The sequence below is a fragment of the Hemiscyllium ocellatum genome, chromosome 17, assembly GCF_020745735.1.
Source record: "Hemiscyllium ocellatum isolate sHemOce1 chromosome 17, sHemOce1.pat.X.cur, whole genome shotgun sequence".
NCBI classification, from domain to species: domain Eukaryota; kingdom Metazoa; phylum Chordata; class Chondrichthyes; order Orectolobiformes; family Hemiscylliidae; genus Hemiscyllium; species Hemiscyllium ocellatum.
This window is the reverse complement of record NC_083417.1, coordinates 62,896,332-62,924,317: the sequence shown is the minus strand read 5'-3', so window position 1 is coordinate 62,924,317 and position 27,986 is coordinate 62,896,332. Positions and strand designations below refer to the sequence as shown.

The window sequence follows — 27,986 nt, the reverse complement described above, 5'->3', positions numbered from 1 at the left end:
AAGCAGAAGTGGCGTTCTTTGGGGCATAAAAGGTTGACTCCAAGGAACGCAAAGATGAAGGCCATCGAGAAATTTCCGCAACCAACCTTGAAGGAAAAGGGACTTCGATTTTTGGGTCGAAGCGGATTCTACCGGAAGTTTGTTCCAAACTTCAGCAGCGTTGTGGCACTGTTAAAAGATTTGTTGAAGAACACCACAAAATTTCAGTGGTCTGAACAATGCCAGGAGTCATTCAACCATTTAAAAGCAATATTAACCATTGCACTAGGGGGATCCAAGATGGCGACGACCCAGCAAGTCTGAGTCTATAGTGCTCTTCCCAAGACTTGGGTAAAGTTGGTCACCCACCCCCACCACACTCACCAGATCATTCATAATAGCTGTTAAATTTAAATAGCTGCTTAGTATTACATATAAATAGTCTAATATTTAGTGAAAAATGACCAAAGGGAAGGGAGCCCGCAGCTCTCAACAAGCAGGACCCCCTCCCCCACCCTCTCCCTCTTCAGCTGCAGCAGAGGCGTCCACAGCCGCCCCGGGGGACTTACCGACGGTAGCAAGCCTTGTGGAGATGATCACCAAGCTGGACACGAAGATCGACGCATTTATCGAGGAGTCCCGAAATTGCTGGGAATCACTCTCGGCCGCGCTGCAGAAGACGGCCGAGACATCCAGGAACTCGAGCGCCAAGTCGGAGGGGCGGAGTTAAAGGCCGCGACCTCCGAGACTGCAGCTCAATTGGCCGCGGATCAGGTCCGGACTCTCGAACAGTGAATCCGGACCTTAGAAAATCATATTGACTACCTCGATAATCGAGGTCATCGAAAAAATATTTGTTTGCTGGGCCTTCCCGAACGGGAAGAGGAAGGCCGGCTTACAGCATTCCTGGAGCAGTGGCTACCACAGCTTTTGAATCTGCATGCTGGATCAGGCCAAGTAAGGGTGGAATGGGCCTACCGGGTCGCAATACGTTGGCCCGGCTCAAACCAGCGCCCACGCCCGGTCCTGTTTCGGCTGCAGAGCTATAGGGAGAGGCAGATGCTCCTAGAAGCCTCTAGAAATCTTGGAAAAGATCCCCAAGCCATGATCTATAAAGGATCCAAGATCATGCTATTCCAAGACTTTGCCCCAGCTCTGGTCCGAAAGAGGAAGGCATTCGATGAGGCGAAGAAGCGTTTAAGGGACTTAAATATTCAGTACTCTTTACGCTATCCAGCGACGCTACGCTTTAACCACGAAGGATCCATATATAACTTCGGATCACCAGAGAAGGCTAAGGAATTCTTGGACTCTCTTAGATAAAATATAAGAGATTGTGGATGTTGGTTTGCCTTTCCCCCACTTTGGTCTATATCCGCCCCCTTTTTTGTTTCTCTTTTTTCTTACCTTATTGTTTAATATTATCATGGGGGGCGGGAAGAGGGATTTGATTTTCTCCCCCCTCCCCGCTTGGGGTTGTTTTCTTTTATTACTTTATGTATATATGTGGGTATGTATGTATGTATATATAAGTTGGGGCGTTTGGTTAATGTTGGTGGGGGGAGGTGGTTACCTTATTCTATTTTACCTCTGTCTTTAGGAGCGGGGTTGTTTCTCCCTTGTTATTTTGTATTATTATATTTAATTATTACTTGTTGAGATTGTAATTTTATAGTTATATATTTATATATGGTATTAACATTCCCAAATATATACAGGTGTTGGTGTGGGTGGGGGTAGGGTGCTCACTGTTAACTCTAGCTTTGTATTATATTTGAATTCTCCTCATTTTATTGAGGAGCACCTGGGTCAAGGGTGGGGCATTGGTTGGGAGAGGATAAGATGGACTTTTGGAGAGGAAGTGACACCCCTGGGAACTTGGGGGAAAATCTCCACTTAGATACGTTTTATATTTTTGTTATTTAGAAATAGTTTTTTATTATACTGTTGAGTGTATTAGAGAGCCTTTATTTTTGTAAATTTTATATGCTCTATGCTCGGGATGTTCCAGATAGGGTTTCCCCTCCCGAGGGGTCTCGGATTTGCCCAGATAGTTATGGTTGATCAGTCGGTTAAGTGGTGTACCTGGAATGTCAAGGGGAGTAATTCGCCAGTCAAAAGGAAGAAAATATTATCAAATCTTAAGAAAGAGAGAGTTGATATAGCTCTCCTACAGGAGACACACCTGTCGGATAAAAAAACACTTAAAATTACGACAGGGTGGATTTGATCAGGCCTTTATTTCTTCTTTTAGCTCAAAAAGCAGGGGAGTTGTTATTCTTGTTCGGAAGAATTTCCCTTTCAAAATCCTAAATCAGATAAAAGACGAATCTGGACGATATATTTTGATTAAAGCCCTCATAAATGGAGAGGAATATGGGATTTTAAATTTGTACTGCCCCCCCGGCACACCCCTTTAAATTTATAACAGAAGCTCTTTCAAAATTGATGGCCTTTGGTACCCATCATACAATTATAGGGGGAGACTTTAATTGTATTATGGATCCGGAAAGGATAGGATTTCCCAGAGTGCTGCCGGAGTATCTCCCAGATCTAGACAACTGGCGGATTTGAATAAAGAATTAGGATTGGTAGATGTATGGAGATGTCTTCATTCACAGGGCAGAGATTTTTCTTTCTACTCTAATCCACATAAATGTCATACTAGAATTGATATGTTTTTTGCCCCCTCAATTTTTTTAAATTCCACATCATCCTGTAAAATAGGTACTATAGCAATTTCCGACCACGCTGCTGTATATATGGAAACTAAGGCGAGGAACAATGGGACATCCGCTCGGCATTGGCATATGGACCCCTTCCTGATAAAAGATAGTAAATTTGTAAATTACTTCTCCCAAGAATTTAAAACTTTTTTAGAAATTAATTCAGGTACGGCTAGCAACCCATCAATGATGTGGGAGACCATCAAAGCTTATGCACGAGGTTTGATCATCTCCTACTCAGCGACCCAGAAAAAATTGAAGGGAGAACAACAGCGTCTGCTCAAAGCTCGCTTAAAAGCAGCTGAAACAGCATACACTGATAGACCTTCTATTATAAAATTGCAAAGGATTACGGCTCTTAGGACAGCTCTAAACACTACGCTTACTCAAACGGCTAAGAGGGAAATATTATTTGCAAAACAAAGGTTATATGAATATGGCGACAAACCGGGTAGATACTCAGCATTTCTTGCAAAGAAAAAGGAGGCCCCTCAGATTATTACGTCTATCAAGGAAAGTATAGGTACTTTGACTCATGATCATAAAAAGATTAATGCGATCTTTAGAGAATTTTATTCTGAGTTATATAAATCGCAGGATTGTGAAGATAGGACTAGGAGGATGCAGTCATTTTTAAAAAATTTGACCTTTCCGGGCCTAACTCCGGAATAGGTATCGGTCCTAAATGCTCCTCTAACAGTCCAAGAAATACTTGATGCAATTAGGCAACTCCAGAGCGGAAAGGCACCGGGCCCAGATGGTTTTCAAGCTGAATTCTATAAAGAATTTACAGAAATATTGGCTGATCCACTTATGGACATGTATAACTATGCATATAGTCAGGGCTGTCTCCCGCCTTCGCTGAAAGAGGCAAATCTCTCTCTTATCCTTAAAAAAGGAAAAGATCCAGAAGACTGTACATCATATAGACCAATATCCTTGCTAAATGTAGATTTTAAAATCCTCTCTAAAATGTTAGCACTGAGACTAGAAAGGATACTGCCACATATTATAAAGGAGGATCAGACGGGATTTATTAAGGGCCGTAGATCATCCAATAATATTAGAAGGGTTTTGAATATGATTGAAGCCTTTCATCAGGGAAAGATACCAGGAGTAGTAGTTTCATTAGACGCGGAAAAGGCATTCGATAGGGTTGAATGGTCATATTTGATTTACACATTGGAAAGGTTTGGCGTTGGACAGGTGTTCACTAAATGGGTCTCAACATTGTTGAGTGATCCCAAAGCAGTTGTGGTTACCAATGGATTAGGTTCGGATAGCTTCAGTGTGGGTAGGGGCTGCCGTCAAGGATGTCCTCTCTCGCCATTGTTATTTACGCTAATAATTGAACCACTAGCAGAAGCTATACGGACTGATCCTAAGGCCCCGAGGATTGGTACAGGTAAACATAAAATTACCCTTTATGCAGATAATGTTCTTTTATTCCTCAGTAATCCTCTGATGTCCGTACCTCGTCTAATCCAAGTTATTAATACATTTAGTGCATTCTCAGGCTATAAAATTAATTTTTCAAAATCGGAAGCTATGCCAATGGTGGCCTGGCTATGACACCCCACTTAGTGGACGGATCCCTTTTTCCCTTTTGTTGGTCCCTGGAGGGCTTCTTATATTTAGGTATCTTTATTACTCCAGTATTCGGTCAGTTGTATAAGGCTAATTTTGTGCAATTACTGGAAAGGATAAGGCAGGACCTCCAGCGATGGGGAGACCTCCCAATTTCCTGGTTGGGTAGAATAGCACTAATTAAAGTGAATGTTCTGCCCCGTCTCTTATATCCTATGAGAATGCTCCTGGTGATGCTGCCAAGGATGGCTCTACGTAAATTATATGGCTGGCTGGGTTCCTTTATCTGGAATCATAGACGGCCCCTTATTAAGCTGAAGAAGCTACAGCTTCCACAGGCAAGGGGAGGACTGGACTTCCCAGACTTTAGGAAATATCAGTTAAGTTCCCTATTAAGTTACATAGCTGATTGGGTCTTGTCTGATCCACAATCAATCTGGCTGGACATCGAGGCCTCTCAAGTAAAATACCCACTTATTAACCTCTTATTTTCAGACAAGAGGAAAATCATTACAGATCACTGTAAAAACCCCATAATACTAAACACAATTAAGGCTTGGAATATAATGCGGCAAAATGAGGGTAATTTACATAAAACATCCCCCTATGCACCGATAGTAGGAGCATGGGGATTCCAACCGGGGTTTACAGATGCCACTTTTAAACTCTGGAGATCCAGGGGTATCTCATGTTTAGGGAACCTATTTAAAGATGGGGTCCTGATGTCTTTTGAACAGCTGCATCAGAAATTCGGATTACCTAATGGAGACATCTTTCGATACTTCCAAATTCGAGATTATATACAGAAAAAGACTACGTTATTAGATTGTCTATCTGATTTATAAAGACTATGTAATGTCCTACGACCAGTGGGGGTATCCTCCGTCAGTACTATTTATCGTTTACTACATGATGAAGTATCGGGAGATATGGACAATCTGCTTAAAACATGGGATCAAGATTTGGGACTAGAAATCTCTATAGAAATGTGGAATGATATTTGGGAAAATGCTAGAAGAATTACTATCTGTAACAGAACCCAGGCTATCCAGCTGAAGATACTTCATCGGGCCCATATAGCACCTGCTCGATTGGCAAAATTTAAGGCAGGAGCATCTCCAATGTGTCCCAAATGCAAAATAGAGGTGGGCACTCTTGTACATTGCCTATGGACTTGTCATAAGATCCGTAGATATTGGACTAAAGTAGCAAGTACCCTGACAGAAATTTTAGGAACGTAAATCAGAGTGGACCCTATATCTCTCCTGTTGAGCTTTTCGAACTTTCCCTCCCTGGATATGCACGGGAAGAGACTATTTTCTATTCTCTCTTTCTGTGCAAGGAAAAATATTTTGGTAAACTGGGTGGCTGAGGCCCCCCTGGACTTTCAAATTGGCCCAGATTAATTATGGAATGTATTCCCCTTGACTTCCTTACAAATATGGTGCACCGAAAGACCGCATTATTTTATAAAATATGGCAGCCCTTCTTGAATTACATAAATGCAGATATTTCGGCCATCCTAACAAGGGCTTTTATTTAATGGAGATTACAAACCTGGCTGCTCCGGGGCCCCTTAGGAGAGGAATCCCGCACGAATACGGGTTTTATTACATTTGATGTTAATACATTCTGAGCATGTAAGAGACTTAAGTATACACTCTGGTTAGTTGTAGGTTAGATTAGTAGAAAGTGGAGTTTTGTTTTTTTTCTATTTCGGTTTTTTTTTCTTTTTCCTTTGTTAAATTTTGACTATTGTATATTTGATTTAATTGTATATCAATGTTTATATTTGAGAGTTTTGTTTATTTTTGTAAACTCGTAAAAATATTAAATTTCTAATAAAAATATCTTTTAAAAAAAAATCCATTGCACTAGTTTTAGCTACACCAAACGTTTTGAAACCTTCAAGTTTGCAATCAATGCTAGCGACATATGAGTTGGAGCTGTACTGCTACAGGAAGGTAATGGAATTGAACTGCCAGGTGGTTACTTTTCAAAGAAACTCAACACCTACCAGAGAAAATATGATCAAAAAGGAATTATTGAGTTTGTTACTGGCCTTACAATATTTTAGTGTTTATGTCATGAACAATAGGTCAGAGATGGTTGAGTACACAGATCACAATCCTCTTACATTCTTGGAAAGATTTAAAGACAAGAATATGCGACTATTTCGCTGGAGTCTTATGTTACAGGCTTTTAATTTACAAATCGTACATCTTGACGGTCGGAAGAATGTGATAGCAGGTGCATTATCGCGGATTTAATGGATAAAGTATAGCTAATATTGAACAGATACTAATGTTTCTATGTATGTATATGTGCAGAAGTTAATATGGACTGAGATTATTATTCTATGTCTTTCATGGTAATGGGGTTAAGAAATAGAAAAAATATGAAGCATCTTTTCATTGTGATAGTTCATTTTTTCTTAAGGGGGGGTGTAATGAAGTTAAAGGTGTGTACTATACCTTTAAGGGAGAGTGAAAGCTGACAAGCACCTGTCATGTGACTGACCAACAGGCACAGAGTGTACTAGAGAATTGATGATGTAACCTTAGGCTGTAAGCTAGATACTGCAATTGTTTTCACAGCAGTTCGAATTTAGCCAATCAATCAATTTAAATTATGCCCCAAGATACCAAAACCCAATCGAATTTGAATGTTACTGTCTTGACAACGTCAAACCACTTAGATGATCCAATGTTTGGGGTATAAAAAGCAGGCATTTTGGACAGTTAGCCAGAAAGAGCACCACCTGCCATTGTCAGACAGATTGCCCGAAAACACTCTCTGTCAAAGGTACCTTTTTCGTATGAAAAATCTGTGTAGCAGAAGACCAAAGATGACCCAGGGAGATCTACAAACAGAGGAAGATCGACTCTGGAGATGACAGCTGCTGTCTGGTTTTGAAAACTGAGTCGCTGTAAATTTAATAGGGGTTTTATTGGATCAGTATATTGTTACAGAGTGGGAGGTAGATAACAAACCTTTAAGATAAAGAAGGCTTAGAGTTGTAAGTAGTTGTTGTTTAATGTTCACATTAGAGTTAAAGAATAAAATTTATATTTTTTGTTAAATAATGGAATTTGAGTAGTTCTCTGATACCCATATTTAACAGATTACAAAGTAACGTGAGCTTTTCTGTGTGTTTGGTTTAATTGACAGAAGAGTTTACCACTGTGTCGTAACAAACATCTAAAAGAAAAGGCCACAGGTCACCTCTTCCTGCCTTTTCCAATTGCTTGGTACAACAAAGATCAGTCAGTAAATGCTGCCTTACTAATATCTACATTCAACCCAAAAATCAATATGGACTCCAAGAAATAAAAAGGTCATGAGATGAGATTAGATTCATGCCCCACCTTCCAAATTGTCCTGCACCTTCACATCAGCAAGTAATCACATCTATGATTTAGCCAGAGCTCCTCTGCTCTGCCTGATCTTTTTTCTTTCTCTCCTTTCTTTGCAAACTTCTAATTTTAAACTTACTCAGACGGGAATGGAGGATGCAGCTCCAGGACCAAAGGGCACTGCTGTGGGGAGGCGGGTCCCAGACTGGAGGGCGCCACTGCAGGGAGGTGAGGCGGGGACTGAAGGGCGCCACTGTGGGGAGGTGGGTCCTGGACCAGAGGGCATTGCTACGGGGAGGTGGGTCCTGGACCAAAGGCACCGCTGCTGGGAGGTGGGTCCCGGACCAAAGGCACCGCTGCGGGGAGGTGGGTCTCAGACCGAAGGGCGCCGCTGTGGGGAGGTGGGTCCCGGACCAAACGGCACCGCTGTGGGGAGGTGGATACTGGCCGCTGCAGGGAGGTGGGTCCCGGACCAGAGGGTGCTACTGTTGGGAGGTGGGTCCTGGTCTGGAGGCTGCCATGGATAGGCGAGGCCCTTGTAGACTCGAGGCAAGGCCAGTCCTCAAGTTTTGAAGCCCGGCGTGATCTGGAGACTTGGCCTGGTGTCATCTGGAGACTAAGTGCTGACATGGACTTAGGTGCAAAGGACTATAATTTGAGTACCTTTTTTCCCCATTTTATTCTCGTGCTGGACTTTTATTTATTATTCTTTCAATTTTGTATCAAATACCTAAATATCTGTACCTAGGTATCTTGTGCCTTAAGATGACACCATGAGTGGCAACATTGCAAACGTCTCACTGCACTCATTCAAGTGCATGTGACAATAAAGCCAATTCTAAATTCTAAAAAAATTGTCTACCAATCTGGGCTAATATAAGTTAATTGTTAAGAAATTGCTCAATTATTTTGTTTATTTTAATTAACTTGCTCTGACACATTATAACAGCTCCAGGGCAACTGGAACATTTATATGCAATTAACTGTTTAAGATTACAGCTAGTCCAGGCATTCTATACCTTAAGGAAAGTTGTCTGAGTTGGGTCCAGCTTGGAGTTACATTCCACCTGGGATTGAAAGAGCAGCATTAGTATGAAACCATGATGAATGATAAAATATCTAACAGATTATGAGCATTAATTCCATTTCCCTAAAGAGGGAAAAGGATATTCTTGGTCAATGTATGCTCCGATATTGTACATATATTCATGAACATAGAACATAGAAAAATACAGTGCAGTACAGGCCCTTTGGCCCTCGATGTTGCGCCGACCCAAGCCCACCTAACCTACACTAGCCCACTATCCTCCATATGCCTGTCCAACGCCCGTTTAAATGCCCATAAAGAGGGAGAGTCCACCACTGCTACTGGCAGGGCATTCCATGAACTCACGACTCGCTGAGTAAAGAATCTACCACTATCATCTGTCCTATACCTACCACCCCTTAATTTAAAGCTATGCCCCTTCGTAATAGCTGACTCCATACGCGGAAAAAGGTTCTCATTGTCAACCCTATCTAAACCCCTAATCATCTTGTACACCTCTCTCAAGTCACCCCCAAACCTTCTTTTCTCCAATGAAAACAGCCCCAAGTGCCTCAGCCTTTCCTCATACGATCTTCCTACCATACCAGGCAACATCCTGGTAAACCTCCTTTGCACCCATTCCAGTGCCTCCACATCCTTCCTATAGTATGGCGACCAAAACTGCACGCAATATTCCAGATGCAGCTTATACAACTGCAACATGACTTCAGGACTCCGGAACTCAGTTCCTCTACCAATAAAAGCCAGTACCCCATATGCCTTCTTCACAGCACTATTTATCTGGGTGGCAACTTTCAGAGATCTGTGTACATGGACACCAAGACCCCTCTGCTCATCCATATTACCAAGTGTCCGACCATTAGCCCAGTACTCCATCTTCTTGTCACTCTTACCAAAGTGAATCACTTCACACTTACTTACATTGAACTCCATTTGCCACCTTTCTGCTCAGCTCTGCAGCTTATCTATATCGCGCTGTAACCTGCCACATGTCAACATGTCCATGTCAACAACATGTCAATGTCAACAACATGTCAATGTCAACAACATGTCAATGTCAACAACTCCACCGACTTTCGTATCATCCACAAACCTGCTCACCCAACCTTCTCGCCTCTCCTTCAGGTCATTTATAAAAATGACAAACAGCAATGGCCCCAAAACAGATCCTTGTGGAACACTGGTAGTAACTGCACTCCAAGATGAACTTTTACCATCAACTACTACTCTCTGTCTTCTTCCAGCCAGCCAATTCCTAATCCAAACCTCTAACACACCCTCAATGCCATACCAACGTATTTTTTGCAGTAGCCTGCCATGGGGAACCTTATCAAATGCCTTACTAAAATCCATATACACCATATCTACCACTTTACCCTCATCCACCTCTTTAGTCACCTTCTCAAAGAATTCAATAAGGTTTGTGAGGCACGACCTGCCCTTCACAAAACCATGCTGACTATCCTTGATCACATTATTCCTATCCAGATGTTCATAAATCCTAACCCTTACAATTCTCTCTAAGATTCTGCCCACAACAGAAGTGAGACACACCGGCCTATAGTTACTAGGATTATCCCTCCTCCCCTTCTTGAACAAGGGAACCACATTTGCTATCCTCCAGTCTTCTGGCACTATTTCTGTAGACAACGAGGACATAAAAATCAAGGCTAATGGCTCTGCAATCTCCTCCCTTGCTTCCCAGAGAATCCTAGGATAAATGCCATCAGGCCCAGGGGACTTATCTATTTTCATCCTTTCCAGAATTTCCAACACCTCTTCCCTACATACCTCAAAGCCATCCATTCTAATTAATTGTGACTCAATATTCACATCGGCAACAATGTCCTGTTCCTGAGTGAATACTGATGAAAAGTATATGAAGATTTCCTCTGCTCAGTATTTCAGTTTCAAAACGAAGACATATTTGCAGCTTTGTCAGAAATGTTTCTTGGAGGAACTTCAACTGTACAAGTACCATGCCCGTCATTGTGTATGTACCATGCCACTATTCACATCAACCAGGACACTCCTTCCTTCACTGTCAATTGTGTTACATTTGCTCTCTGGATTATGGGTCAATTAAATACGTGTAAGTGGCATTCAGTTGTTGCAAGTATTGGACTAACATCTTATGACACTTTCCTTCTCTAAATTTTGCCATTCCTTTGCTGATAAAATGCTTATTATTTCATCTCAGAGAGATCTCAGCTATTGATCCATGTTGGACTAAGGGTATTTAGAATATCAGATACTATCTTCAATCCAATTTGGTAATACTTGTAGGAAATCTAAAGGCACTAGTAGATAACCTAATACGTTGACAATCAGAGTAAGACATATCAACCTAGCAAAACAATGTCATGCATAACCCACAATATATGTAGCTATGAAAAAGGCACGTAAGTAGCATTGTTCAGATTTTTACTGGGCAGACAAAGAGAGATAGAATCCAAACAACATTCCTTCTAAGATCTGTGGCCACACATACCAAATCAGCATGCCAATGCATGACTTCTAGTTTCAGAAGCTGAATAGCATACAGATCTCAAAGATTTGCACAGTGAAAACAAAATTAGAGGGAAAATTTAATCCATGGCAGAAAAATGAGGACTACTCCCTTGTTATTGCAGTGTTCCTGAATGTTGCAAGCTTCTTACAAATAGCAATGCTTTCTCTTGCTTCAAGGAGATGAATGTATAGAAAATACCCTGCCCAGCCACTGGATGTGATGCAGATTCACTGCTTATACTCACCACACCTTCCTCTGCTGGGGAATTGTCCCCCACAACCAGCATCACTGGACACCTAAAATGAAACAGACCATCAGCCTGCGTTCTTGTGTCTGCAATTTCAGTCAAAGCATGGCATCATTTAATACCTCATGTCTGAGGTCATTGTTCATCAAAAGGTAAAGGGGAACATTTCAATGGAATCACAGTAATGAAGTGAGGGCTTCCACTCACACTTAGCACGCTTTCCCTACTGCAAATTGCAAACAAAGTGAGACTGTGAACTAGCTCAGGACACAGGGAACAAAGAAAAGAGGGTCATATACACTGTTACAGAATTGGACATGTTCAACTAGGAGAAAGTGAGGACTGGAAATCAGAATCGAAGAGTGTGGTGCTGGAAAAGCACAGCCAGTCAGGCAGCAACCGAAGGTCAGGAGAATCCTGATGAAGGGCTTATGCTTGAAACGTCGATTCTCCTACTCCTGGAATGTTGCCTGACCAGCTGCACTTTTCCAGCACCACACTCTTCGACACGGAGTTGGATATGCAAAAAAACACTCGCATCCAGGCTTTTAGTGTAGAATAGTTGCACCAAATGAAAAATAAAGATAAACAAAAGTAAGAGAATCACTCCCTAAAAGCTTTTAGTGCAGTCCATACATAATGCATTGACAAGGCCCACTATTCCCAGCCAATAGCCAATGCACTACCGTGATTGGCTGATCATATATCATTATGAACAAATGTGTTTTTGAGAGCTTACCAACTCTGATCTCCATTGGAAGGAGAATTCCACAATGCTTCAGAAGGAATTTACTTGCTTTCTCAAAGCTGAGTTTTGCACCATCAGTTTGCTCAGTGTTATACCAATGATCAGCTACGTTACAGCTCACCAACTCTTCAATTTTATACTCAATTTTAGACTATTTGATTTTATAGAATCTATAGAAGGCAGCACGGTGGCACAGTGGTTAGCGCTGCTGCCTCACAGCGCCAGAGACCTGGGTTCAATTCTGACTCAGGCGACTGACTGTGTGGAGTTTGCACATTCTCCCCGTGTCTGCGTGGGTTTTCTCCGGGTGCTCCGGTTTCCTCCCACAGTCCAAAGATGTGCAGGTTAGGTGAATTGGCCGTGCTAAATTGCCCGTAGTGTTAGGTAAAGGGGTAAATGTAGGGGAATGGGTGGGTTGCGCTTAGGCGGGTCGGTGTCGACTTGTTGGGCCAAAGGGTCGGTTTCCACACTGTAAGTAATCTAATCTAATCAAGCCTCATAGAACCCTTACAGTGTGGAAACAGGCCCAACAAGTCCACACCAACCTCCCAAAGAATAACCCACTCAGACCCATTTCCATGGCCAATTCGCCTTAACCTGCACATCTTTGGACTGTGGGAGGAAACTGGAGCATCCGAGGGAAACCCATGCAGACACAGGGAGAATGTGCGAACTCCACACAGACAGTCACCCAGAGGCTGGAATCGAACCCAGGTCCCTGGCGTTGTGAGACAGCAGTGAGCCAACCATTGAGCCACCCCGCCACCCTTATTTCTTATGTTCATGATCGAAAATAGACAAGGAACCTTGCGAGGGAAATCTCTAAGTCAATCTATAAAAGAGAGGTGCTGGAGGAGTTCAGATTTGGAGCAAGAATGGAGAGATTGGGATTTTCTTCCAGGTGGAGTAATGGCAACAGTTTTGAAGGGAAAGGAGTGAAAACCTTTGAAGTGGAAACCATTTACAATGGCAACCAGCTAAGGAAGGCTGGATGATCAGCAGGAATTGGGTGCTGGAGGGTCTAAATGGACCAGAAGATGGATCTCATGTGGAAGTAAACTCAAGAGAGGAAATCAGGGAAGGGAAGAGAAATGCCAAAAAAAAAAATAGATTCACGGCTAATGCAAGGAAAAAGGAGAAAACAGTACTGGAATGAATATTCTCGATTTCAGTAACAAAGTAGTCCATAAATTAAACTCACTGAGGAAGAGATGTTCTGTGGAGTGTTGTGTGGGGCTGTTAAAGATGTGGATTTTAAGAGAAAGTCAATGAAGTTGGAGCAAGGTGGTGATCAAAGAAAGACACTGGACAAGTAGCTAAAAGACCAAGATGTGACTTGATGATAAGTAGTGTTGCTGGCTTGTGTAGACCATGTGAGACAAGGTCAAACATGGAGGCCTCATTAAGGGGAACGATTCACAGTCAAGTCAGGGAGAGCATGAACTATATTTACCAGTAAATCAGGATTCTAGAGAACTATTTGGAGCGGGTAGTGATTGTTATTCCATGGCAGGGACAAAAGGAACAGGGGTAGATGGAGTGTATGGGGACAGAGAAGAGACTGGCAAGCTTAGCCACCAGTGGGTGCTGAATGTCAGAAGAAACTGGTGAGAATGGAGGATTGGACTGTTCAGTGCTGCTGGTCAGTAGGCAGTAATGGTGCCCTGATGGCAATGTAGAATGTTGGGAAAGGGACTTCCAAGGAAGTTTCAAGTCTGGGTCAACAATAGTGGTCATGGAGCAATGTATCCAAAAAGGGAAAAAAAAGAAAGGCGATGCAACTAGAATAAAACAGATAAACGTAGGGACTTGGGGGTAATGGGATGAAGTTTGGAAAAAATGTGCACATGTCCAGTGTCGAGAAATTTCAGTTCACCCAAGCAAAGGTGTTAACAAAACAGGGAGGAGAAAACAAAATGAAAGCCTAAAATTAAAGCAATGTTTCCCTTCAGAGAACTTGGTATCAGTAACAGTAATATTCCCCCTCACATCTCAGTGACTGGACTAGCCCCCTCAAACTGAGGCCAATGACAGGAATAACCATCCTCACACTGGGGCCACCAACAGTGATATTCCCACTGACACTGGGAGCTGAGAGTACAACACTCATCTCACACTGGAGCCAGTCTCAGGGTTATTCACACTCACATTCGGGTCAGTGATGGACTTCTCATCCTTACACTGGGGCTAGTGTCAAGATATTCCCACTCACATTTGAACTCACAATGATGAGAATAATCCTCATAGTGGGCTAAGTGACAGGAATTCTTGATGTCACATTGGGTTCAATGACAGCAATTTTTCCCTTTGCATTAGAAGAGTCAGTGACAAGGTTATTTCCCCTCATTCTGGGGTCAGTGATAGGGATATTCATACCAGGGCTGAAACAAATCAGGGTTGAAGGATAAGGATGGATTTAGTGTTTTGTAATTTCAGACAATAGATGGAATGGCTGCAGACAGGCTCGGGAATTGAAAAGTATGATAAACTGAGGATGAATACTTACTGCAGAGTCTTAGCATTGGCCACAGTTCCAGGTCTATTCATTTCCAGATCCCTGCGACTGTCAAGAAGAAATACTTATTGTTTTTAAGCAGGGGTCAAGTTTGATTCCATTTTCATTTCACGAAACAACATAGACGCCCTTGAACCACAGAATTTTATCAGGGCTCAGACTGATGTGGAGGGGACTGGATTCACTTTTCCTGTGCATTCTTCTCTCTGAGGACACAGGATCTGGGTGATACCTTGTCCTCTACATAGAATCTCAGCTAACAGATAGTGAGGCTCAACAGTGTCAGGAACTACTAAACACATAAACCTTTCAAGTGTTAGTCTCGACTCAAGTAGTCAAGTGTTGTATTTGTCTATACATCATACAACGATTTCCAACGTTAAATCAGCACAAAATAGGGAACTGGAGTGAACTGCTTCAATCAAAGGCCTGGCACAATGGGCTGAATGGCCTCTGCTTACATTAACATTTCAGAATATTCACATTTGGAGAAAAGAGTGCAATTTTGAAAACAGAGCAGCTTGTTTTTACGATGATTCATAATGGCTCTAAATGCCCACAAGCCAACAGCTTTTCCAAAGTGAGACCAAAGCTACTGGATTTTTACTATCACTTTCACTGAAGTGCTTAAGGTAAAGTGGTGTTAGCTCTCATTACTCAGCCCTAACTTTATACCAACATTGCCTAAATGAACTCTCTCTGTTAAAATGGTGTCTGTACCAAATGATACCTATGACAACGTTGTCCTTATTGAGGTCTATCTGTACTGAGGAGTGAGATACTGTTACTTGTATTGTGAAAAGCTTATGACAGTATTAGCTGTACAGACAAGATTCCCCGCACTGACGAGTGCCTGTGATTGTGTTACCTGTTGTACATGTTCCAGAAGAGCTGCAGATTACTCTGGTTGACGTTAGCTCCTATTTGCTGTCGGAGGCTCTGCACCAGCTCCGTATTGTTCATCAGTTCCTCCTGAGACAGGAGGTAGAAACACTGTTACACACCACTTTGCTGACTACCGTTTCCACCTCCTGCTTTTTTCCAGAAAAAAGATCTTCCCTCTACTCTCAAAGGCATCAATTCCATGCTGGATATGACTGCATGGGCACAAACCACCATGGTATCTCCCACAAGAGGGCCCTCCTAAAGTATAGGACCTGTCAGCAATTAGAATCAGGTGTCCTAACCATATATTACTTCCCTCAAATCCCTCCCAGACTTGGGTCCTCCAGGCTTGTTGTAGTCCTTATTTGGCCCCTGCAGCTCATATCAGCCAATTCAATAAAAAGAAGCACTTAAATTTCTACAGCAATTCATTATACCTCAAGTGCTTCACGATGAGTTACTCTGAAGTGCAGAGTTTGTTTCTTAATAAGACAATATAGCAGCCATTTAGCAGATAGTATGGCACTACACAAAGCAAATGTCTTTCATCTGATTTTAGTGATGTTGAGCAGGGAGGCAGCACATATCAGGAACCACACCTGTAAAAACAGGTTGCTCACTGTTTGCAGAGTTATCATCTAAGGCTTCAAGTGGGCATTTTCTGAATTTTTATCTGTTAAAGCAGACTGCACAAAACCTGAAGTTAGATGAACTCAAACATGCATAGCCAACGTTACATATTCTATGGTAGAAAGAATAGGAGAATCTTGTTGAGGCTTTATAGAATTGAAGTGGGCAGTTGAGGTGGTGGCAGTGGGTCAAGGAGCAGGGGTATAATTGGAGTGTAATACTGGAGTATGTGTCCACATCAGGAATATTTAAATCCAATTAAATAATGTTCTGCCTAAAGCATTTAAGTCTTGAATTCTGAATAAAAACCAAAAGAACTGCGCGTGCTGTAAATCAAAAACAAATTCAGAAATTGCTGGAGAAGTTCAGCAGGTCTGGCAGCATCCATGGAGAGAAATCAGGGTTGACGTTTTGGGTTCAGTGACCCTTCTTCAGAACCCCAGACCTTGTGAGCTTTTCCAGCAATTTCTGTTTTTGTGTAACCCTTGAATTCTGCTCAGTTAAAGACTGAACAGCCAGCTTAGCACTCCAGCAACAGTCAGAACATTGTGGTTTCAGGTCTCAATCCAGAGAATTGAGCAACTCATCTAGGGAGATAATCTGATGCAGTACTGAGGGCCTCAGTTTAGTGTCTCACCCAAAGGATGGGACTGCTGACAGCAGTACTGGTAAATGTGACATTAAATCGAAGGGTGTCTGCCCTCTCTGGTGGTATAGAATAATTGCACAATTTCAACAAGGGGAAGGTTATTATCCCAGTATCCTGGCCAATATTCATCCTTTAACAAAAATCATTAAAACATTATATTTGGTTGTTTATGTTATGATTGCTTACGCTCAAACTTCAAAGCAATTCTTTGGCAATGGAGCACTTTTGCATATATTACAAACTATGAAATTCTGTAAAAGCTACATTAAATGCAAGCTTATATCTTGTTTGCTTGCTTCCTATTGATGAACAACACATTATTTTGAACAAAAACGATTTGGAAACAATTATATTTTATTTAAGATGACACAGCAAATAAGCCAATATCTTGGACTGTTTCATTCATCTCAAATCCTAAACCAAATCAGACAAGTCCCTCGAACAACATAAACAAAGCAGGAAATAAATTAAACAAGGAATTAGGAGGGCTAAAAGGGGCAATGAAATGTCCTTAGCAAGTAAGATTAAAGGAGACATATTAAAATATAGAGGGTAGATTGGGCAAAGATAAATCCACTCAATGACAAAGGAGAGAATGTGGTGCCAGAAGAAGTTGGTAAGGTCCTGAATGAGTACTTTGCATTGGCATTGACCAAGGTGAAGGTCATGAATGATTGTATGTTTAGAGAGAGGTATGCTGATATTCGAGGGCATATTGATATTAAGGAGGAAGTGGTGCTGGGTGTTTTCAAAAACATTAAGGTAATTAAGTCCCCAGGTTCTGAGTGGATCTATCCCAGGATACTGAAGGAGGCAATGGAGGAGACTGCTGGGGCCTTGACAGAGATCATTGAATCCTCTTCAGCTACGGGCGAGATCCCAGAAGACTAATGAAAAGCCAATTTTGTTCCTTTATTTAAGCAGAACAACAGGGATAATCTAAGGAATTATAGGCCAGTGAACCTTACATCTAGATGGGAAAATTATTGGAGAGAATACTTATGCGAGTCTTTGGAAAGGAATGGGCTTATTAGGGATCATCTGCATGGCATCGCGCAGGAGAGGTCTTGTCTCACAAATATGGTTGAATTTTGTGGACTTCAGTAAGACGTTTGACAAGGTTCCCCATGGGAGACTGGTTAGCAAGGTTAGATCTCATGGAATACAGGGAGAACTAGCCATTTGGATACAGAACTGGCTCAAAGGTAGAAGACAGAGGGTGGTGGTGGGGGGTTGTTTTTCAGACCGGAGGCCTGTGACCAGTGGAATGCCACTAAGAGCGGTGCTGGGTCCTCTACTTTTTGTCATTTACATAAATGATTTGGATGCGCACATAAGAGATACAGTTAGTAAGCTTGCAATTGACACTAAAATTGGAGATGTAGTGGACTGCAAAGAGGGTTACCTCAGATTACAACAGGCTCTTGACCAGATGGGCCAATGGGCTGAGAAGTGGCAGATGGACTTTAATTCAGATAAATGCATTTTGGTAAAGCAAATCTTAGCAGGGCTGATACACGTAATGGTAAGGTCCTAGGGACTGTTGCTGAACAAAAACACCTTGGAGTGCAAGCTCATAACTCCTTGAAAGTGGAGTTGCAGGTAGATAGGATAGTGAAGGCGGCGTTCGGTATGCTTTCTTTTATTGGCCAGAGTATTGAGTACAGGGGTTGAGAGGTCATGTTGTGGCTGTACAGGACATTAGTTAGGCCACAGTTGGAATATTGTGTGCGATTCCGGTCTCCCTGCTATGGGAAGGATGTTGTGAAACTTGAAAGGATTCAGAAAAGATTTACACTGATGTTGCCAGGGTTAGAGGATTTGAGTTATGGAGAGAGGCTGAACAGGCTAGGGCTGTTTTCCCTGGTGTATCAGAGGCTGAAGGATGATCTTATAGAAGTTTACAAAGTTATAAGGGGCATGGTAAATAGGCAAAGTCTTTTCCCTGGGATCGGGGAGTTCCCGAACCAGAGGGCATAGGTTTAGGGTGAGAGGGGAAAGATATAAAAGAGACCTAAGAGGCAACGTTTTTACACAGAGGGTGGTACGTGTATATATGAGCTGCCAGAGGAAGTGGTGGAGGCTGGTACAATTGCAACATTTAAGAGGCATTTGGATAGGTATATGAATAGGAAGGGTTTGGAGGGATATGGGTCGGGTGCTGGCAGGTGGGACTAGATTGGGTTGGGATATCTGGTCAGCTTAGACCAAAGGGTCTGTTTCCATGCTGTACATCTCTATGACTCCAAGTGACTAATATAATTGATGAGGATAGTGCAGTGGATGTTGTCTAAATTCATTTTACTAAAGCATTTTACAGTGTCCACATGATAGGCTGGTCCAGAAAATTAGGTCACATGAGATTCATGGTGAGTTGAAAAGTTTGATACAAAATTAATTTCATCATGGAAGACAGAGGGCAGTTGTTTTTCTGACTGGAGGTCAGTGACCAGTGGTGTTCTGTAAGGATCAGTGATGGGACCTCAGTTGCTTATAATGTATAGAAATGATTTATATGAAAATATAGAAAGTTTGATTCATAAGTTTGCAGATGATAATAAAATTGGTGGAGTTTAAATAGTGATTAAAGTTGTCAAAGAATACAGCAGAATTTGGATCAGTTCAAAAGTTGGGTGGCAAAAATGGCAGATGGGAGTTCAATCCTGACAAGTGTGAGATCTTGCATTTTGGGAAGTCAAATATACAGTGAAGAAATCTTAGGTGCATTGACATACAAAAAGATCTTGGAGTGCATTTTCATAGCTCTCTGAAGTGGAAACAGAAATGGATATGGTATAAAGAAGGCATACAGCATGCTTGCCTTCATCAATTGGGGCACTGAGAATAAAAGGTGGCGAGTCACATTGCAGCTATGTAAATCTTTGGAGTATTGTATGCAGTTCTGATCATCACACTATGGAAAGGATGTGGAGGTTTTGTCAGGATATTGCCTGGATTAGAGTATATTGGCTTCAAGGAGAGGTTGGACAAATTTGGATTGTTTTCATAGTGTTGGAGGCTGAGGGGTGACCTGATAGAAGAATATAAAATTATGAGAGGTATGGACAGGTGTACAGTTGGAGTCTTTTTTCCAGGTTGTAAATATCAAATACAAAGGGGCAAAGCTTTAAAGTAGGAGTGAGAAAACTTAAAGGAGATGTACAATGCAACACTGCCTGGAAGTGCTATCAGGAGAGGTGATAGAAGCAGACAAGACAGCAACATTTAACAGGCATTTAGGCAGACACATGAACAGTCAGGGAATAGAGGAATACAGACCCTTTGCAGCAGATGGGATTAGTTTATAATGCCATCATAGTTGACGCAGACATGGTGATGTCCCTGAGTTGTGTTGTTGTCCAAGATATACTGTATCCTAATTTTCACAATGTTTGTTAAGTGTAATATCATTGTTACTACACTATATCCTGGCTAGCTCACTATACTCTAACCCTTATACAAAACACTTATTCTGCATCTGAATTATTCCATTGTATCCTAGCTTTTCCCATCTGGTAAGATATATCTTGTAAACAACATTGTGTTTGCATCTACCTTCTACCTTAGTCTCCAGTTCAACTTTATCTTGAATTCCAACTCTGTAGAATGTGCTGTGAGAAGTGAAAATTTACCAAATGTTAGTTCCAAGTGCTGTCATCCCATCTCCTGCAGTCACTGCTTCTAAACCTGTCTTTTCAACCAACTGTAAATACTTTCCTTTTCAAAACAATGACACAGTTAAAAGCTGTATCCCCGAAAGCTAATCTTTGAAATTCATGTAACTTTTCTGTCAGTGGTCTTGATAAAGAACTTTCATTACTACATTCTTTTGATCTTCTGATTAAAAAGGTTTATCTCTACCTGCTCAGGCAGAATCCTGCACCTCTATAAAAGTTTTGATTTTATTGATCTCGATATGTGCAACTGTTAATTTACATTGCCCTCATTTCACAATCTCCTACTCCAAATTCAGTTTTCCCGTTTCCTTTGAAATTGATTTATGCTCAATATATTCCCAACAAAATTGAACAGTCTTATCCTTCTCCACTTTTACCAACTGTCCTAACGTTCTTATGTTTAAAAGTGATGGGAAATGTTGTTAACTTTCTAATTATCCATCAGTTAGAAAATCCAAATGTTAATCCATCATTTCCAATGCAATCTTTGATACAGCTGTTCTCTGTGAGAATTCTGCTTAAGCACTTTAGTGACGAACCATTAGCACTTTGCCAGCTCCAAAGTCTCTGACAGAACATGATTCCATGTTATTTAAAACAATTTACTTTTATTCTTTCAGGAGATGAGGGCATCGTTAGCTTGGCCAGCATTTACTATCCATCCCTAATTTCTCAGAGGGCAGTTGGGAGTCATTTGTAGGTGAGACCAGTTAAGAATAGCAGTTCCTTCCCTAAAGGATATTAATGAACCATATGAGTTTTTATGATAATCAGCAATGGTTTCATTGTCATCATTAGACTCTTAATTCCAAGTTTTTAAACTGAATTCAAATTCCACTATCTGCCATTCAAACCAGGGTCATCAGAACATAACCTGGGTCTCTGGTTTAATAGGACAGGACAGGACAGCAGATGCTGGAGATCAGAGTCAAAGAGTGTGGCGCTAGAAAGGCACAGCCAGTCAGGCAGCAACCAAGGAGCAGGAGGATGAAGAGCTTATGCTCGAATCGTTGACTCTTCTGCTCCTTGGATGCTGCCTGACCGGCTGTGATTTATCAGTACCACAATCTCGTCTTTGGTTTAATAGTACAACAATAATACCACTAGGTCATTGTCTCCCCAAGTTTCATTATATAGTCTCCTCGCAAAACTATGTTCATGGCAATCTAATTCTGGGTCAATCAGTCAGGATTCCTGCTGACAGATTCAGTTCATTCTAGCCTTTATCCCACTTTTCTTCATTGAAGCCCATGTAATCTGGATACTGTAAAAGAAAATACTTCTTTTAACATCAGTTTTCAATGCCTAAACATTTGATCTTTGACACTGTGCCTTTGATGGCCCCAACAGTATTATTTCTAAATGTGTTTTATTAATCCCCTTGAATTTAAACTGAATACTCTGATCTTGCTCATCTATAAAGTGGACTCGAAACTTGAGGTCCTCATTCATGCTAAACATTTCAACCTCCTGTGAAGTCAAATTCTGTACAACAATTCAATCTAACTTCTGCATCTGGAGAAAGGTCAAAGAATTGCTGATGCTGGAAATCAGAAATTTCTGGGAAATTTTAGTAGGACTGGCAGCATCTATAAAGAGAAAGCAGAGTTAACATTTTAGGTCCAATGACTCTTTTTCAGAACCTATTGTAACTAGACAAAAGTTGGTATTTATGCTGAAGATGGAGAGTGGGAGGGAGAAATAAACGATAGGTGGAGATGGGAGACCAGAGAGGTAATAACAATTGGACACATAAAGGAATATGTAAAAGTCAGCCTGGGAGAATCAACAGCTGCTAAGGGAGACCATTAATGGCTGAAAATGGATTGGTTGTGGTAACAGCCTGTCTGATGACAGGGTCTGGAATGTGGGATTTGGGGTAATATACTCAGGCCTTAAAATTATTGAACTCTGTATTGAGTCCTGAAGGCTGCAGGCTGTTCAAGCAGAAACTAAGATGCTATTCTTCCAGTTTGTACTGAGCTTCGTTGGGGCACTGCAGCAAACCTGAGACAGGAAGTTGGCCAGGGTTTGCCTAGTTACATACAGTTCTGAAGAGGGGCCACTGGACCCAAAATGTTAACTCTGCTTTCTCTCCACATATACTGCCAGACCTGCTTAATTTTTCCAACAATTTCTGTTTTAGTTCCATGCTTAGAGGATCTTGTTCGATCTCTCTCTCTCATCCCCTGCAAAGATAGAGCTAGCCTATCGAGGGTAGACAATACCACAGGGTATTCATGGTAGTCCCTCAGAATTTTGAGTCTTCCTGTTTTGATCAGGAACTCCTCTGATATTTCTGCCATTCAAACATTCAACTTTTTCCAACCTATTTTGTCTTTTTCACACATTTTTTCTCCAGTCAATGCTTCGGTGAATTTTCTCTTGTACTTGTTAACTTCCAAATATGCAATGTGACATGGTCTGCCTCATCCCACAACCTAACTGGATTAGATGTTAACTGTGTCTAAGGTTTCTTGAATTTTGAATTTCCCTTGTTTCTTCAATGTCTTTTCCTTACAATGGACAGAGTTTTAAAATATATGAGCTTAGAATCAGTGTAACATGACTTTGATTTACCTAATTTTTAATTTTTTTCAACTTTGCACTGCAAGCCTTTTAGTTTGGTTTCTCAAGTTAAAACAAGGTGAAGCCATCAGGGACATGTTAGAGTCAGGCAGATGACATACAGAACAAAAACAGGTTGCAGATTTATTTAGATGTCAAAACATTGACGTTAATCTTACATGCCTGAAGGACAAGTGAGTCACCAAAAACGAGCAGGTTATTTAACTTGGTATTTGACCCTTTTCCACCAGTAGCAATCTTTGCCTGCAGGGTTCTACAGGCACATGTGACTCACTAAAGCAGGCAGGGGCCTCATGCATTTATGCAGATCATGGTCCCCTCACTGTGTTGTGACCTGGGCTTCAGCAGAGAAGCCTGATAATGGTGAAGGAGATCTAACTCAAGTGGACAATCTTCACTCTGTGGTGGAGGAGCCCGATTATTACTCCAAGACCCAGACCTGAAATACCTGGTGCATACTATAATTTATCAATCTGTCTAAGAGCTTGCCTTTGAGGGCCTGCCTTCCTGACTTTCCCTCCCACTTCTGCCAGTTTAGTTATATATCTGACCTGCAACAAGGAGATGAACTCAGCTGAAATGATCAATTCCAAGCTCTAGGCCAGCCAAGTGCATTTCCAAATACTTTTCAGTTTCCCACTCTGATGTTAAACTTTGTCTGCTAGTTTCAGTTTCTCAGAACAAAACATGTAACAATTCATCAATCAAATATTGACAATCCTGTGTCTGGACCGCCATCGCTCAACCTGTTCCATCTTTTCTGTATTAGGATGAAGAAGGTCTTTTATTAGGTTATCAGCTGACACAGCAGGGTCTTTGATTCTCATGAAAGATCTGTTTACCTGGCTGCAGAGATGTGACAGGACGGTGTCAGGAAGTGAGCTGGTCAGACCTGAGAGCTGTCAACAAAAACAAAGGAGCAATAAGTTTGACTCCACATTCCCTCGTCTCCATGTATTCCCCATTCCTCTACCCCATATTGACATTAAATACGAGCCAAACTTGCAGAAGGGCCTAAATGTGAACTTTCAATTCCTGTACATTGAAAACTGAAAAAGAACCATTCATTTAGACTGTTGAATCTGAAGAAACTCTCAAAATTTACCATTATATGCAAGCCATCTGATCCCTTTGATTGGATGCCACTCCTGGGTATCCATTACTCGATGGTCTGGATTTTTGCAATGATGGAGAGGTTCTTTATGAAAGTGACAGGTGAGCCTGCAAATTGGAACTCCTCCACCATTTTCTTGGAGGCTAGAATGGGTCCTACACGTGCGTTTAAAGGAGACAGCTACTCACAGAAATGGCTTCACTCCTGTGTGACTTGGTAACATGGGTATCTGAAACAAAGCACGCTTAGACTAGACCTGGGAGGAGTAGGTCTGAACTTTGTGGATTCCTTTACATAAACAGGCTACCTCAAGAGAGACAAGGTATATAAATGGTCCTTGGACACCTTTTGGGGATGACAGTGCCCTTTGGGAGAGGTCAGTTTGCTGTTTCACCTTGTCTTCATGACAGAAATCTGAGGGCTATAATGACTGGATTAATGTTGCATGAATGATTTCACATACTTCCATTATCACAGGAGGATATCTGCCAGTTCACACTTTTTTATTTGATTTGATTTATTACTGTCACATATACTGAGGTCCATAGAAGTATTGTCTTACATACTTTACAGGCGGACTGTGCATCAGAATCAAAAGGTGAGATGCTGGAAAAACACAGCCGGTCAGGCAGCATCCGAGGAGCAGAAGAGTCGACGTTTCGAGAACAAGCTCTTCATCAGTGCAGCACGATGGCTCAGTGGTTAGCACTGCTGCCTCACAGCGCCAGGGTCCCAGGTTCGATTCCAGTTTTGGATGACTGTCTGTGTGGAGTTTGCACATTCTGTGCGGGTTTACTCCGGGTGCTCCGGTTTCCTCCCACAGTCCAAAAATGTGCAAGTTAGGTGAATTGGCTATGCTAAATTGTTCAGTGTTGGGTGCATTTGTTAGAGAGAAATGGGTCTGGGTGGGTAACTCTTCGGAGGGTCGATGTGGACTGGTTGGGCCAAAGGGGCTGTTTCCACACTGTAGGGAATCTAAACTCAGGAATGTGGGGGTGCGGGGGCGCCAATAGGGCTGAGAGATAAATGGGAGGGGGTGTAGCTGGGTTCAACAGGGAGCTGCCAAATTGGAGGGTCAGATTTTGGATAAGGTGAGGGGAGGGGAGATGAGGAAACTGGTGAAATCGACATTGAGTCCGTGTGGTTGGAGGGTCCCAAGGCAGAAGATGAGGAGTTCTTCCTCCAGTCGTCAGGTGGCTAGGATTTAGTGGTGGAGGCGGCCCAGGACTTGAACGTCCTTGGCAGAGTGGTAGGTGGAGTTAAGTGTTCAGCTACAGAGGGGTGAGGTGCGTGCATCCCAGAGGTGTTCTCTGAAACATTCCGCAAGTAGGCATCCTGTCTCTTCCAATGTAGAGACCGGATTGAGAGCAATGGACATAGTAGATGAGGTGTTTAGAGGTGCAGGAAAATCTCTGCATGACAGTAACAGAACAGAGTTCAGGATATATTGTTCCAGCTGCTGGGAAGGTGCAGAGAGAGATTGAGATTAACATTTAAGAAGTCCATTCAAAAGTCTGATAACAGCAGGGAAGAAGCAGTTTTTGAATCTGTTCGTAGATGTTTTCAAATTTTTATATCTTCTGCCTAATGGAAGAAGGTAGAAGAGAGTATATTCTGAATCAGTGGTGCTGGAAGAGCACAGCAGTTCAGGCAGCATCCAACGAGCAGCTAAATCGAAGTTTCGGGCAAAAGCCGTTCATCAGGAATAAAGGCAGTGAGCCTGAAACGTGGAGAGATAAGCTAGAGGAGCGTGGAGGTAGGGAGAGAGTAGCATAAAGTACAATGGGTGAGTGGGGGAGGGGATGAAGGTGATAGGTCAGGGAGGAGAGGGTGGAGTGGATAGGTGGAAAAGGAGCTAGGCAGGTCGGACAAGTCCGGACAAGTCATGGGAAAATTGCTGAGCTGGAAGTTTGGAACTTGGGTGAGGTGGGGGAACAGGAAACGAGGATACTGTTGAATTGATGCCCTGGGGTTGAAGTGTTCCGAGGCGGAAGATGAGACGTTCTTCCTCCAGGCATCTGGTGGTGAGGGAGCGGTGGTGAAGGAGGCCCAGGACCTCCATTTTCTTGGCAGAGTGGAAGGGGGAGTTGAAATGTTGGGCCACAGGGTGGTGTGGTTGATTGGTGCGGGTGTCCCGGAGATGTTCTCTAAAGCGCTCTGCTAGGAGGTGCCCAGTCTCCCCAATGTAGAGGAGACCGCATCGGGAGCAACGGATACAATAAATGATATTAGTGGATGAGCAGGTAAACCTTTGATGGATGTGGAAGGCTCCTTTAGGACTTTGGATAGAGGTGAGGGAGGAGGTGTGGGCACAGGTTTTACAGTTCCTGCCGTGGCAGGGGAAAGTGCCAGGATGGGAGGGTGGGTTGTAGGGGGGCGTGGACCTGACAAGGTAGTCACGGAGGGAACGGTCTTTGCGGAAGGCGAAAAGGGGTGGGGAGGGAAATATATCCCTGGTGGTGGGGTCTCTTCGGAGGTGGCAAAAATGTCGGCGATGATTTGGTTTATGCAAAGGTTTGTAGGGTGGAAGGTAAGCACCAGGGGCATTCTGTCCTTATTACAGTTGGAGGGGTGTGGTCTGAGGGCGGAGGTGCGTGATGTGGATGAGATGTGTTGGAGGGCATCTTTAACCACGTGGGAAGGGAAATTGCGGTCTCTAAAGAAGGAGGCCATCTGATGTGTTCTATGGCGGAACTGGTCCTCCTGGGAGCAGATACAGCGGAGGCGGAGGAATTGGGAATACGGGATGGCATTTTTGCAAGAGATAAAGTGGGAAGAGGTGTAATCCAGGTAGCTGTGGGAGTCGGTGGGTTGGAAAAAAAGTCTCAGTTAAGTCGGTCGTCATTAATGGAGATGGAGAGGTCCAGGAAGGGGAGGAAAGTGTCAGAGATGGTCCAGGCAAATTTAAGGTCAGGGTGGAATGTGTTGGTGAAGTTGATGAATAGCTCAACCTCCTCGCGGGAGCACGAGGTGTCGCCAATGCAGTCATCAATGTAGCGGAGGAAGAGGTGGGGAGTGGTGCCGGTGTAATTACGGAAGATCAATTGTTCTAAGAAGCCACCAAAAGAGACAGGCATAGCTGGGGCCCATACGTGTGCCCATGGCTACCCCTTTGGTCTGGAGGAAGTGGGAGGATTCAAAGGAGAAATTGTTAAGGGTGAGGACCAGTTCGGCCAAACAAATGAGAGTGTCGGTGGAAGGGTACTGTTGGGGACGTCTGGAGAGGAAAAAACTGAGGGCTTGGAGGCCCTGGTCTTGGCGGATGGAGGTGTAGAGGGATTGGATATCCATGGTGAAGATGAGGCGTTGGGGACCGGGGAAACGGAAGTCTTGGAGGAGGTGGAGGGCGTGGGTGGTGTCTCGAATGTATGTGGGGAGTTCCTGGACTGGGGGGGATAAGACAGTGTCGAGGTAGGTAGAGATGAGTTCAGTGGGGCAGGAGCATGCTGAGACAATGGGTCGGCCAGGGTGGTCAGGCTTGTGGATCTTGGGAAGGAGGTAGAACCGGGCAGTGTGGGGTTTCCGGACTATGAGGTTGGAAGCTGTGTGTGGGAGATCTCCTGAGGTGATGAGGTTCTGTATGGTCTGGGAGATGGTTTGGTGATGGGGGGTGGGGTCATGGTCGAGGGGGCAGTAGGAAGCAGTAGCTTTTGGCTTCAGCGGTGTAGAGGTCAGTGCGCCAGACTACCACTGCGCCCCCTTTATCTGCTGGCTTAATGGTAAG

General features: G+C 42.8%; 1 protein-coding gene across 9 annotated transcripts in view; it reads right to left on the bottom strand.

Moving 5' to 3' along the window:
* Nucleotides 1-27,986, bottom strand: part of ndrg4 (NDRG family member 4) — a 174,740-nt gene that overhangs the window by 22,454 nt on the left and 124,300 nt on the right. For all 9 annotated transcript variants that reach the window (XM_060837822.1, XM_060837828.1, XM_060837823.1 and 6 more), the window contains 5 exons: nt 23,991-24,047; nt 15,587-15,690; nt 14,710-14,766; nt 11,453-11,504; nt 8,668-8,715 (listed from right to left, as the gene is read on the bottom strand). In XM_060837822.1, coding sequence (XP_060693805.1) covers nt 8,668-8,715; nt 11,453-11,504; nt 14,710-14,766; nt 15,587-15,690; nt 23,991-24,047 — 318 coding nt within the window. The remainder of the gene's footprint in view (nt 1-8,667; nt 8,716-11,452; nt 11,505-14,709; nt 14,767-15,586; nt 15,691-23,990; nt 24,048-27,986) is intronic.